The sequence below is a fragment of the Palaemon carinicauda genome, chromosome 36 (genome assembly GCF_036898095.1).
Source record: "Palaemon carinicauda isolate YSFRI2023 chromosome 36, ASM3689809v2, whole genome shotgun sequence".
Classification (NCBI taxonomy): Eukaryota; Metazoa; Arthropoda; class Malacostraca; order Decapoda; family Palaemonidae; genus Palaemon; species Palaemon carinicauda.
Genome location: NC_090760.1, coordinates 74,233,729 through 74,247,989, shown reverse-complemented (window position 1 = coordinate 74,247,989; position 14,261 = coordinate 74,233,729). Strand labels below are relative to the sequence as shown.

General features: G+C 42.2%; 2 protein-coding genes across 4 annotated transcripts in view; both read right to left on the bottom strand.

Moving 5' to 3' along the window:
- Nucleotides 1-14,261, bottom strand: part of LOC137628913 (uncharacterized protein CG3556-like) — a 243,830-nt gene that overhangs the window by 105,647 nt on the left and 123,922 nt on the right. The window lies entirely within an intron of this gene.
- LOC137628261 (nuclear valosin-containing protein-like) overlaps nt 1-14,261 on the bottom strand; it is a 91,411-nt gene that overhangs the window by 64,575 nt on the left and 12,575 nt on the right. Inside the window, exon 3 of the mRNA XM_068359424.1 lies at nt 7,877-7,983. Coding sequence (XP_068215525.1) covers nt 7,877-7,983 — 107 coding nt within the window. The remainder of the gene's footprint in view (nt 1-7,876; nt 7,984-14,261) is intronic.

Sequence of the window (14,261 nt, the reverse complement as noted above, 5' to 3'; positions counted from 1 at the left end):
AACAGGAACTGAGCCCGTCTCTAGCGTCATGTCCTTTATCCAGTGAGCAGCTAGATGATACTGAAGGGGGCGGAGGTGGAGTCTCCCTAACTCGATGAACAGGGCCAGCGATGAAAGTGTCCCTGTTAGACTCATCCACTGCCTGACTAAGCATCGGTTCCTTCTCAGCATGCTCTGGATGCATTCTAGGGCTTGGAAGATCCTTGGGGCCGACGGACAAGTCCGAAAAGCTCGACTCTGAAGATCCATACCCAAGGAGACAATGGTCTGGGATGGAACGAGCTGAGACTCCTCAAAATTGACCAGGAGGCCCAGTTCCTTGGTCAGATCCATAGTCCATTTGAAAATCTCCAGACAGCGACGACTTGTGGGAGCTCTTAAAAGCCAGTCGTCTGACGGAGCCGGACACAAGATCATGATACTGCTGCACAGTCTGTAAACTGTCAATCATGGGCAAGCGAGGAAGTACAGTGACAACCCGAATCTGTCTAGACTGTCTGGGTCGTACAGACAACTCCTTAACAGGTTGCTGAGGTTGCCGCACTGCGTCACAACAAGTCCCTCTGTTGGTTGTTGAACGTCTTCCCCGTGACACATTGACTCCGTAAACAAAAAATCCTCTAACAAGGACTAAGCTTGGACTGCATGTCATGCAACACAGCTCAAGGTCTATGGGAGCAGGTGTGGTAACAGACGGGATTAGCGGCTGAAGTGGAACCATTACCTTCCCTGTAAGCATGTTATGCTTAAATAAAAGTCCATAAGAGGTTATGCAGCTAAAGGCTCCCTCCAAATGACAGAGTCCTCAAGGGAATATCAGAAGGAGGGAGAAAAGAACTTTCTCATCTACAGGGACCTTATCCTAGAAAAGCTAAGTTCTCTGAGTGAGGGTTCACTGGTGCAAAAGCAGCAGACTAGAAGGCAACGTTATGAAACTACTTGACAGTCTAGTGAGTTGGCAACAACCCAAGATGTGTTGAGAAGCATGCGGTAAGGTATGCAGAGCATGATGTATGCAGAGTATGCTGTATGCAGAGCATGCTGTATGTAGAGCATGTTGTATGCAGAGCATGCTGAATGCAGAGCATGCTGTATGCAGAGCATGTTGTATGCAGAGCATGCTGAATGCAGAGCCTGCTGAATGCTGAGCATGTAGTAAGCAGAGCCTGCTGTAAGCAGAGCCTGCTGTAAGGAAAGCAGAGCGTGTGCATGGCGTTTAACATTTCTCAGAAATTCCATGACCAGTGCTAGAGTGCTTTATGCATGCTTGCATGGGGTTTAAACCATGGTATGAAAATGGAGGTAAGGTATGCTGAACAGCAGAGTCAGAACGAGCTGGAACAACAATAGTTGTGGTTTCCTCTTAAAGACTCCGATGAGGGAACACCTGAGGCTCAGTCTGCAAAGGCTGAATAAAAGACAAGCAGAAGGAAGGCGCATGGGTGGAGGAGGCTGACTCCTAGCATGAGTGGTTGAACCCAAGGGTTGCGCTTGCTGAGCGGTTGGCGGAAGCGGAGTAGCAAGTTCCAGTTCCTGTGGTGTGAGCGGAGCGCGATGAGGAAGAGGCTGCGCAGAACAAGGTAAATGTCTCGCAAGCTGAGGCTCCTGAGGCGCAAGGCTAAGGTGTTGTGGTGCTTGCCTTGTGGAGGGTTGAGCTCGCTGCAGCAAGAGCTGAGGAGACTGACTCATGGACGGGAGAGGTTGTTGTACCTCAACCGAGTGTTGCATCACTGGTGGAGCAGCAAGTGGAGGCGGAGGAAGAGAGGTATAATCCTCCTGATCCCAATGTAAAGGTTGCCTTAAGGAAGGCGGAGGCTGAACACCACAGGGAACAGCAAACTCAGCACGTGGCTCAACATCGTACGCCTGGCAGGTGGAACTGCTGGCAGATGGAACTGCGATCAGGTGGAGCGAGTGTAGGTGGAGGGAGTGTAGGCGGAGGCGGAGGAGCAACACTCTCAGCCCGACACTCACGCATCAAGTCCGAAAGCTGTGCTTGCATGGACTGTAGTAGAGTCCACAACATCGTACGCCTGGCAGATGGTACTGTGATCAGGCGGAGCGAGTGTAGGTGGAGGGAGTGTAAGCGGAGGCGGAGGAGCAACACTCTCAGCCCGACACTCACGCATCAAGTCCGAAAGCTGTGCTTGCATGGACTGTAGTAGAGTTCACAACATCGTACGCCTGGCAGGTGGTACTGTGATCAGGCGGAGCGATCATAGGCGGGGGGGAGTGTAGGCGGAGGCGGAGGCGCAACACTCTCAGCCCGACACTCACGCATCAAGACCGAAAGTTGTGACTGTATGGACTGCAGTAGAGTTAACTTGGGGTCGGCAGACACTAAGTTCTGCTGAGGTAAAGCCTTAACAGCAGAGATCTGTTGTGGCAGAACCTTACTCCTCTTAGGCGGAGTGTAATCAACTGATGACTGAGGAGAGTCAGAGCTAACCCAATGACTGCATTCGGGTTGTGAACTTTAACTTCGTACGTCTGGCATAGGTCTGGACTTAACGTTTAAGAGGTCTTGAGACCTGAGACCAGCGTTACTCTGCCTTTATTTTCTCCCCTAATCTCTTCTGCAGACGAGCAAAATAAGGGCTCAATCGTCTGCGGGTGGGAGTGACGGTCTCGGTAAGACACGCCCACAACCACCGAGAATACTTCTGTGCGCCGATCAAGGCCTGCTGAACCCTTATGCCCTTCGACATTGCTTCTCCCCTGGGCTTGGGAGCTTGCAAGAGGTCCCGGACTGGGAGGACGACTGGCGCGCACAAAAGTACCCTCACGCACTAATCACTTATCACTTTGATTTCTGTTTGCACTTATTTCACTGAACTCGAAACTTTAAGTGGTTTGTACCTGAAATACGCAATTCTATCCTTTCTCAAAGTTAGTAATTGCGAAAACAGAATTACAATGTAACAGAAAAATCTAATGAAAGATAATTCAGTGGTTGGAAAGAGACTAAACACTAGATCACTCTAGAAACGTTTAGTTTCTTCCCCTAAAGAGACTAGGGAGAAGAGCAAAAACGATAACGACGTTACTCGTACGCCTGGCAGGCTTGAATGAAACGTTTATCCTCTTTCTCCCTCCGTCTCTATCTCTCTCTCTCTCTCTCTCTTGACTTAGAACCTGAGAGAAGAGCCCAATCATATATATCGTTAAAACATATTATTGTTAAAGGAAAAAAACTGAAAAGTTCCTTTATTAGGATCAAAACCATTAAGTTAAGAAAGAATGAACAAAACGCTAGACACGGTTACTCTTACTGCAACGTGAAACCGTGAACATTCTTTCTCTATCGTAACGATAGAGTGCAAGTTGAACGTTCTGAACGTCAACAACTGCAGAGACAAAACAAAACGTTAGTTCAACTTTGAAAACAGTACGAGACTGTCAAAGAAAATCTTTCAAACTCTGTGGCGGAAATAGCATAATATGTTAACAGGTAAAACCGAAATGACGGGCTCAAAGTTTATTAACTTCGGTAAAAGACCGCCTACTATTAGGAAGGTCGAATATAAACAAATATAAAAATTAATTTTAATGAGTTTATAATAAAAGGAAGTTAATCGAAGAGGCCTATAAGAGGCGGAGAGATATAAAATAAACTATAACTTTTGTTAAGCAAAATTAAGAAAGAGAGTCTATACTCTCTTAGACACCAACACTTCCGTCTAAGGGAAGGGTCGGCCATTGTAAGGTGAACGAGAGTTCATACTCTCTCGTCACCATAATTAATCAAATTAATTCCAAAAGCTAACTAAGCTAATATAGAAGTTTCCAGTAAAGCGACAGCCGAAATCAAAGAGAAATACTTCACCAAAGTCGTGAAAATACTCCAAGAACATAAGCGTATCCCAGAACGTCTTGCCGGAAGCACGACAGAGGAATAATTGAGGAGGTGTCAACAAGAAGTACTTGAGTACCTGGCCACAGGTGGCGCTGGTAAATACACCCCCTTCTAGTATTGTGATAGCTGGCGTATCCCTCCATAGAATTCTGTCGGGCAACGGAGTTGACAGCTACATGATTATCGGGTAAGTTTAATATTGAAAAATCATCATTTATCACTTTCATCATGCGCGTTAAATGCCTTCGTTTGTTTATTACGATCGAAGATGGAGCGTACTTTATGACGCCACATTTTCAGGCGGCGTCATAAAGAAAAACATTTCATTTGGAAGTCCTAAGAAAAATTAAGTAAAACATTGGTAATAACAAAATCAACACACTGTATAATCAATATAATCGATGCAAAAACTAACCTATACACAGATGTGTACACAAAATGCGTTTGTTTCTTCATTATGATCAGAGATAAACGTAAACAAAACATTGGTTGCCATTTTTTATCGTGCTTTTTGGCGTGTTTAGGAAACGCATGATATAAAATCGCCTTTAATATTTGTGCCTCTTTTAGTTTAGGGTACTGTAGTACATGCATTAAGTGTTCTGTACATTAAAGGGTAGTTTTTTAACAGTACTACGTACAAGGGAAGGTTTTAAAAGTCTGAATATACATGTTAAATAAATAGGTAAATATGGTGTCACTACTTCGCGGATTTTCACCTATCGCGGTCGGGTCTGGAACCTATCTACCGCGATAAACGAGGGATCACTGTATGGTGACTGAGTTTTCCATATTCATGATATGAGAGAGATGTGGGACAAGAATTAAATTATGGTATGTTAGAGTCCTGCGATCAAGGGAAAAACTGTATTGAGGTGTTGTATTAAGTAAAGTGCAATATTTTTCATACTTTCCCATCAATGTGATGTCAACACTTCTGAAAGCTTACAGAAACTTTAGTGTAAGAATGAATTGTGTGATGTGATTGTAAGTAATGAGGGAAGACAGACACTGGCCCTCAGCTGTATTTTGGCATGCCATTCTTCAGTTTTAGCTGCCGTTCTTCAAAGCAGATTTGACGGCAGAACATGACTGGTCAATACTAAGGCCATTGATTATTAACATTGGGGAAGTTTTCAGTAAAGAATTCGGGCATTGAGGGTTCTGCAGTCATGTTTTGTTAGGATTTTAATGTTCCGTTTTGTAACTGAAGTGGTATACCTTGCATGTAGCTAGTATTTTTTCTCTTGCTGGTACAATATGCAAAAAGGGATGTTAATTTTGCCTTTGATTATTCTAATTGATATAATATTCCTAACAGTTTTTTCAAATAAAAATTTTTTGTTTTTATGAATACAGCATATCATTCCAGTTCCTTACACCAATGTGGCCCCCTTCCCTAGCCACTGTTTTTTAAGATCTCTTAAGTACAGAAATTTATCATAATTCTTTCCTCCCACAGTGTGTTCCTTTATTAATTATAATATTCCCTTTCACCTAATGTTCTTATACCTTTACTTATAATCAGCAAGCCAAAGGCAAGAGAAGGAAAGGTATGATAAATAACAAGGTTCAAGCTGGGTCCCCTTGCCCAGTATAACTCAAGGGGTGGTGCCCAGAGCTCCGTTCTCTTGACCTGTTACTTAAGTTTTTTGGGGTATTACACAGTTGTATATTTGTTGTGTAGTGAACGTCGGGTTGTGGTCGGCATTCGGACACTAGGCAGTTCGGGTGCTACCTCTGGCCACAGTCCGCAAACCACTACATAATTTTTGGTGCCCAGACCCGGGAAACACCAACCTTTAGTGATGGCATCGTCATCCAGTAAACGCCGAAAGGCTAAGAAGAGCCTGAGCCGGGATGTAGAGAGTCTTGTCAGGATTGTCAGTGACCTGACAACTCAGGTCAAGTCCCTGACACTTCAAGTGGCGGCCCTGAAGACCGTTGAGCCGTCACCAACGTGCCACGTTGCCATTGGGGTCACAACCACAGTGACCACCAGTGCTCCATCTACGTCCCCTGCTTGGCCAAATTACAATGGTCTGGCAATTCCAGTGACTGGAGCAGAGCCACTGATTGGAGGTCTACAGCCCCCTCCAGGGTTCACAACGTTAATCCACCCTGTACCATGCTTCAGGGAGTCTCCTGTCCCAAGTGGACTGCTTGTTTCCTAGCCTGTTCTGGCAACTAACTCAGTTAGTCCACCAGAGCCTGCAGCCAGTGGACTGGGGGAGCAGTTCTTGGACAACCCGGCTGGATCCAGTAGGCTCGAGAAAGCTCCAGCAGCCACCGCTGAGGCAGTTCTTACTCAGACAGGGGCCATCCCAAAGCCGAGACGCCAGGCCAAGGAAAGAGCCAGATTAGCCATACCCAAAATGACCATGTCCCAGGAGTCAACCAGCGACGATTCTGGCAGCGAGACTTCTGGAGATACTTCCAGTTCCTGTCTCAACTTTGCAAGGAAGGTGAGATGGCCTGTGAGTCTCTGCTAAGAGCAAGTTGGAAGAGCTTCCCTTTCAAGAAAGGGAGCTGCCACTTGCCCAAGTCTTAGCACTCTGACCTTAGATAGATGTGGCCTGGCTCAGCCCGAGTCCAAATCCATACCTATATAAGGAAGGTGGTGCTGAGGTATAAGACTGGACTTCCAGCTGGATCCCTGAATCTCGGCAAATGTTGAAAAGATCTCTGAGGAGTAAAAATTTTGACTTTGAATCTGCCATGGGAAGCCAGTCGTCCAGATACCTCAGAAGTCTGATACCCATGGCATGAGCCCAAGCCGAGACAAGGAAAAACAGACAAGTAGAGACTTAAGGGGCTGTGGATAGGGTAAAGCACAGCACCTTGACGTGGTAGATCTTGTCTCTGAAAGGGAATCTCAGGTACTTTCTGGACCTGTGACACATGGGGACCTGAAAGTAGGCATCCTTCAGGTCTATGGTGAACGTGGAGTCGTTCTTCCTGATGGCCTGAAGAACTGTGGTTGGGGTCTCCATCTTGAACTTGGTTTAGAGCAAAAACTGGTTCAAGAGGGAAAGGCCTATGACAGGTCTCATAAGAAATCTCCCTGGTCCATAATATCTGAAATAAAAGGCTGCTAATCTACAGTAAACACTCGTTAGAGAGAGATCTGTTAACACTCGCATAATCAGGTAATAGGGATACTTGTACTGTATCTTGCAATGGGTGCACCAAGAGCCGATGCCAAAGCATCTGTATCACTGTGGGTTAAATCAGGCTCACTATGCTCCATAGGAGATAACACTTTGGTAAAATCATTATCCTGGTGAATATGATTGCCATCCTTGGTTACTGGAGTTTCGGGAAACTCTGATAAAGAAGGATCCGTATGGGAGATATCATGTGTTGTAACAGAAGGCTTTTGTTTATTACTCGTATGAGAGGAAGAAGTAGGAGACAGATCTCTCTTAGCCCTCTCCTTACAATGAGCACCATACTTCTCCCACTGGGAGGGTGGGAATTCCTTGCAAAAATCACAAGGTGAAGAAAAAGAGCACCACTAACCACAGCAACTCGGGCAAAAAGGATGGGGCTCTATCTCAACCAAGCTGATGAAGATTCCACAAGGGTACCCTTCAAGGCTGGGGCAAGTATGCATGCTACCTTCGGCACCACTTACAATCACTAGCACACAAGGAAAGAAAAGGCATAACAACACAGCATGGACTTCATGTCCATTCAGTGTGGCAACCATGATAAAAGTGGACACACTCTCTGAGGCTGTGCGCTCACCCATAGCGTGGGTTTACAGCTAATAAGCATACAATGTTACCAGCATTCCAAGAATTTCTTTTTCTGGTCGTAGCAAAGTGATTTAAGAGTACTGTAAACCCTTATAAATGACGAAAGTTTGTATACGCATAGGAACAAACCCCTTTAGGCTTATAAAAGCTTAAATTTAAAAAAATTAAAATCATAAAAATAATATAAAAGAAAAACAAATAGATTTCTACATCTATTTCATGTTGTTTTAGCTATCATTATGGGTACTGTTTTACTAACCTCGGTTACTTCCAATATGTCGGGACCTCCGCCATCACTATCAATAATTTCCTCCGGTTCACTGTCGGGTATATCTTCAGGATGGTTGTATATATGCCATAAGTATGCTGCAAAAATTCATCAACAATTACAATAGGGTCTCTTATTTTTCAAGAAAAAAAAATCAGTCTAATACATCAGTAATAGTGAGGTAGCTTAGGTAGTTGATGGGGACATGTTGGAACCAATGTTTAATTACAGAGATGGCACTGACTGATCAGAACAGCAAGATGCCTGCCTGAAAGAACTTTGTATTTCATCATCTGAAGGCAAAATTATCACCTTGAATATGTCGTATATTGTACGTACATGCAGCATATGTTGTAATTTTCCTTCTGTTGCAGGTTTTTTTAAACTGAATTTCATGATAGTGGAGAGGCCACAGTGTATAATTTGCTAATAAAACATAAATGAATCCCTTATTCGCCCAATGAATCTACAGGGAGCCGTTACATCAGCACCAAAGGCCTAGCATCATTCCTAGAAAATATGGCCTATTTCAGAGAACTGAAACCAGTGCCACTGAATTTCAGCCTTGATATCACAGTAGGAATCAGGCACAGTAAGTGGCACAAATCTTGCCATTCCCAATTTAATATAAACAGACTGGAAAGAGAAAGAGCAAAACGGATGCGTTGGCCCTTTGGTTGTATATATGCCATAAGTATGCTGCAAAAATTCATCAACAATTACAATAGGGTCTCTTATTTTTCAAGAAAAAAAAATCAGTCTAATACATCAGTAATAGTGAGGTAGCTTAGGTAGTTGATGGGGACATGTTGGAACCAATGTTTAATTACAGAGATGGCACTGACTGATCAGAACAGCAAGATGCCTGCCTGAAAGAACTTTGTATTTCATCATCTGAAGGCAAAATTATCACCTTGAATATGTCGTATATTGTACGTACATGCAGCATATGTTGTAATTTTCCTTCTGTTGCAGGTTTTTTTAAACTGAATTTCATGATAGTGGAGAGGCCACAGTGTATAATTTGCTAATAAAACATAAATGAATCCCTTATTCGCCCAATGAATCTACAGGGAGCCGTTACATCAGCACCAAAGGCCTAGCATCATTCCTAGAAAATATGGCCTATTTCAGAGAACTGAAACCAGTGCCACTGAATTTCAGCCTTGATATCACAGTAGGAATCAGGCACAGTAAGTGGCACAAATCTTGCCATTCCCAATTTAATATAAACAGACTGGAAAGAGAAAGAGCAAAACGGATGCGTTGGCCCTTTGAAAACGTCCCTTCCTGGCGGTCCGCTGGTCGGGAGATCGAGTCCCGCTCAGACTAGACAGTTTCTTATAGTGTCTACAACATCCCTATCCTTATGAGCTAAAGAAGGGGGCTTTGGGGGAGCCTTTAGGTCTACCTGCTGAGTCATCAGCAGCCATTGCCTGGCCCTCCCCGGTCCTAGCTTTGGTGAAGAGGGGGCTTGGGAGCTGATCATATCGATATATGGTTAGTCTCTAAGGCACTGTCACTGTCCCTTGCTTCTGACATTCATGAGCAACCTTTAAACCTTAAACCCCAGAAGACAGGCACCAGCAACCACATCACTCAATTGACAAGACCAGCTGCATATTTTGCAAAGGAAGATGGACCCTTGCATGAACTTAGAACTTTATGCACAGATAATAATGTCAAGTCTATAGCGGGGTTTACATGGTCAAACGGTTTGTCGAACCCGCTTGTCAACGGTTCAAATAAGTGGAGTTAGCCAAAATGCATAAGGTTTGTGGACAATGAAGCCCCACCCACAAGTCAGGGGAGAACAGACTTCAAACTATTCGACAAAAATGTTCGACAGCCAAGTACCCCATACACACATTCGAACACCACTTCAAACACTTGTCTGTCGAACCGTGTAAACCAGCCTTTACTCAAGGAATCTGCATGATACAGAGCTATTGGACAGGATTGAAGGAGCCAGTGACAATATTGCTTGGAAGCCAAGTACTATCTACCTTGTCTCGTTGGTTTTTGGAATCACCATAGCTCTCCAGTGAGACAAAAAGGTTCCAAGGATGAACCTATGAATATGAAAAAATCAAAGCAAGAGCCATTGTAGAACTCCTCATACAAATTGAAAATGAGGTAAAAGGTATATTTGATTTAAAATTTGCCTAAATTTGTAGGTAGTAAGTTGACCAGGCCACCAGCTGCCCGTTGAAATACTACCGCTAAAAAGGTATGGGGTCCTTTGACTGGCCAGGCAGTACTACATTAGATCCTTCTCTCTGGTTATGGTTCTTTACCTTTGCCTACACATACACCGAATATTCTGGCTTATTCTTTACAGATTCTCCTCTGTTCTCATACACCTGTCAACACTGAGATTACCAAACAATTTTTTTTCACCCAAGTGGTTAACTACTGTACTGTAATTGTTCAGTGGCTACTTAACTCTTGGTAAAGGTATAAGAGACTCTTTAGCTATGGTAACAGCTCTCCTAGAAGGACACATCCTGCTTTTTCAACTAGGGTTATAGCTTAGCAATTAATAATCATAATTAATAATAATAACCAAGACACATCTTGCAGACTTTGGCATTAACAGTGAGAATAATAAAGCCTGTTTCAAAGACCAAGTTTTTAACCAATTCCCTTGGACCAGACCAAAATGATGGAAAACAAATTATACTTTTGTTTGAACAAGGAATGCAGCACATGTTGAGGTAGACATTCAAGCATGATTTTGAGAGCGATGCCCTGATATTAGCAAAGGCTGCTGGGATTGTATAAAATGAAATCTACAGCTCGAAGTGAATTCAGTTTAGATAGTGCCTCTCCCAGTGATTGCCAGCAAATGTCAGTCCCTACCCAACTCAAATCCCTGATTACCATACTGATGAAAGCACCCGATCTAAAAGACCAGGACACCAAAGATTCCCAAGCCTGTCACACAGCCTCACAAGTCATCCTTTACAACTGCACGAAGACCAGGAATTTTGAGCATAGGGACTAAGTAACACACAAGGGTCAAGTTACAAGATTATGCCATTCAATAAAGTGTAAACCACCCCTTCCATAGTACATTGGTAACATCAGCCTCAGTTTACAGACAAGGTTCAAACAACTGATCACTAAAGACAGGGTCCTGCATGTAGAGAATGAAATAGCCACTGCTGTCTGTGAGAACATGAAGATGAAAGTATTAGTAGGTTCTGCTCAGCTCTGAAAAGGTCCGTTCACTGTGGGGACTTTAGAAAACCTTGATTACAACCCCTCAAGCAGAGCTGTTGAAAGTTGCTTCATGGCACAAGTATCAATCTCTTCCAGTTACCAACAGTGGTTCCATTTTGTGGAGGGTTTTTTGTCTCAAAATGTGGTCATATAACAATAGCTGGCACCTCTCTGTGGTCACACTTGACTCCGATTACATTTCTTTGTCAAAAAGAAAACACACACTTTTCTTTGTAAAACAACCACACTTCATAAGAGTGCTTTAAATTTTGGTAATAAAGCTTTGATAATGAATGCAGAACTACCATAAATAAAATAAATATAAAATATTTGTTTTTAATCCTTGAACAATATGATTTAAATATGTATTAAAACTTAGAATGGAATGGCCTTCTACTAAAAGTCAACTTTGAAGGAAATAATGTGTTGCTTGAAAACTTGAAAGCGCTTGTGGAAATTTAATGGGGCTACTGCATTTACCCACGAGTGTGGTTGAGACAGCAACGCTGGTCACTAAACGCATCAAATAGGGGTCAGATCCAAGAAGGAAAAGATCCAACAGCTACCACCCAGCTTCACAAATACTCCACCTGTGGCAATTCCCAAAGCATCAGTGGCTGTTCCCAAGATAAAGAGTGATATAAAAGCAGTTTAAAGGGTTTAAAGACCACTCATGAATGGCAGAGGCAAGGGATAGTAACATTACCCTATCAAGCAGGACAATGCCCTAGAGACTGACCACATATATATATATATATATATATATATATATATATATATATATATATATATGTATCATCAGTGCCCAAGCCCCCTCTCCTCCCAAGGTAGGACCAAGGAAGGCCAGGCAATGGCAGCTGATGACTCAGCAGATAGATCTGTAGGCTCTCCAAAACCCGCCATCCTTAGCTCACAAGGATGGTGAGGTTACAGTGATCAAAGAAACTAACGACTTTGAGCGGGACTCGAATACCAGTCTGGCATTCACCAGTCAGGAACGTTATCACATCGGCAACCACGAAGCAATCTGAAGAAAGCAGTGAACAAGAAAATAAATGGCTGGAAAAAATGACCATTGGAGGCCTAACAGTGGTTATATATAAAATTTGGTGTTTTTATCCAGCATGTTCCCATCCTCTTGAAGTTTTGTGCTAAGCTACCTTACTCTAACACTTTCATGAATTACATAAATATTTTCCATTTGTGTAAAATGTAAATACTGTATGAGAAAAAAGCAGAATATGCCGTTCATAATGAATTTAATAAAGAAAAAAAATAATTTCTGTATATGGTAAAACTCTGCCATACAGAGTTCAAGTACAGTTATAGGTAGTAGGTTAGCCAAGGTACCAGCCACCCGTTGAGATACTACCGCTAGAGAGTTATGGGGTCTTTTGACTGGCCAGACAGTACTACATTGGATCCTTCTCTCTGGTTACGGTTCATTTTCCCTTTGCCTACACACTCACTGAATAGTCTGGCCTATTTACATATTCTCCTCTCTCCTCATACACCTGACAACACTGATTACCAAATAATTCTTCTTCACTCAAGGGGTTACTGCACTGTAATTGTTCAGTGGCTACTTTCCTCTTCGTAAGGGTAGAAGAGACTCTTTAGCTATGGTAAGCAGCTCTTCTAGGAGGACACTCCAAAATCAAACCATTGTTCTCTAGTCTTGGGTAGTGCCATAACCTCTGTACCATGGTCTTCCACTGCCTTGGTTTAGAGTTCTCTTGCTTGAGGGTACACTCGAGCACACTATTCTATCTTATTTTTCTTCCTCTTGTTTTGTTAAAGATTTTATAGTTTATAAAGGAGATATTTATTTTAATATTGTTACTCTCCCAGAAATATTTTATTTTACTTTTTTCCTTTCCTCACTGAGCTATTTTCCCTGTTGGTGCCCCTGGGCTTATAGCATTGTGCTTTTCCAACTAGGGTTGTAGCTTAGCAAGTAATAATAATAATAATAATAATAATAATAATAATAATAATACTTCCACCCAAGATATATGAGAAGGGTTGATCACAGGGGTAGCATCTCTACCTTATGACTTGAAAACTATAAAAGAAAAAAGGTTTCTGTCTCACCCCCAATCTTTTGAAGAGCTAATTTTGGCAATGCTGGATATTTTCAATACTCAAATAGGTGATTTATATTACAATTCCTGTTATCTTTATAAGATACTTTCAATAAATTAATGAGCGAAAGGTTCTCCATAAGTTAAAAGATCGACATTTATTTTGGATGGGAAGAGGAATAACATACTGTACAGTACAGTAAATCAAAATACAGAAAGATGTGCAAGGAACCTTTAGCTATTCCTAAAGTGTGCCATGCACAGTACATTGTACATAGTAACCCCACTGAACGAAAAATATTCCTGGCATTAAAACCCTACAACTAATAATTGAAAATCCAAAAACCTGAAAGGTCGATATGAGCTGTAATTGTCAAAATGTGACCCGAGATGATAACATGCATGTTTCATTAAGCAATGCTGTCAAGTCAAGATGATAATTTTGATGTTATACAATTTTGACCTTTGTTTACATTTGGAATGACTGACTTTTCATATTTTTCTTCTTTAATCCTCTAAAAAGAATTAAAAGCTAACAAGACTTGGAGAAGCTACTTGAAGATCAAGCTATTTCTGCGGAATAAAATGCACTAGGCAGTGGCATTTGCTTATTTCACCTTTGACATCTAAATAGGACCTTATCTCACTCAGCATACTGGCAACATCAGTGGAGTGCGGATGCCGAATGCCATACGTTTATCCATTAGCACCTATGACATTATTATTATTATTACTAGCCAAGCTACAACCCCAGTAGGAAAAGCAAGATGCTATAAGCCCAAGGGCTCCAATAGGGAAAAATAGCCCAGTGAGGAAAGGAAATAAGGAAATAAATAAATGATGAGAACAAGTTATCAATAAATCATTCTAAAAATAGTAACAACGTCAAACCAGATATGTCATATATAAACAATAAAAAGACTCATGTCAGCCTGGTCAACATAACATTTTCTCCAACTTTGAACTTTTGAAGTTCTACTGATTCAACTACCCGATTAGGAAGATCATTCCACCAAATGATATTCACCAAATTGCAATTACGGCGAGGGAAAGGAGACTACAAAATG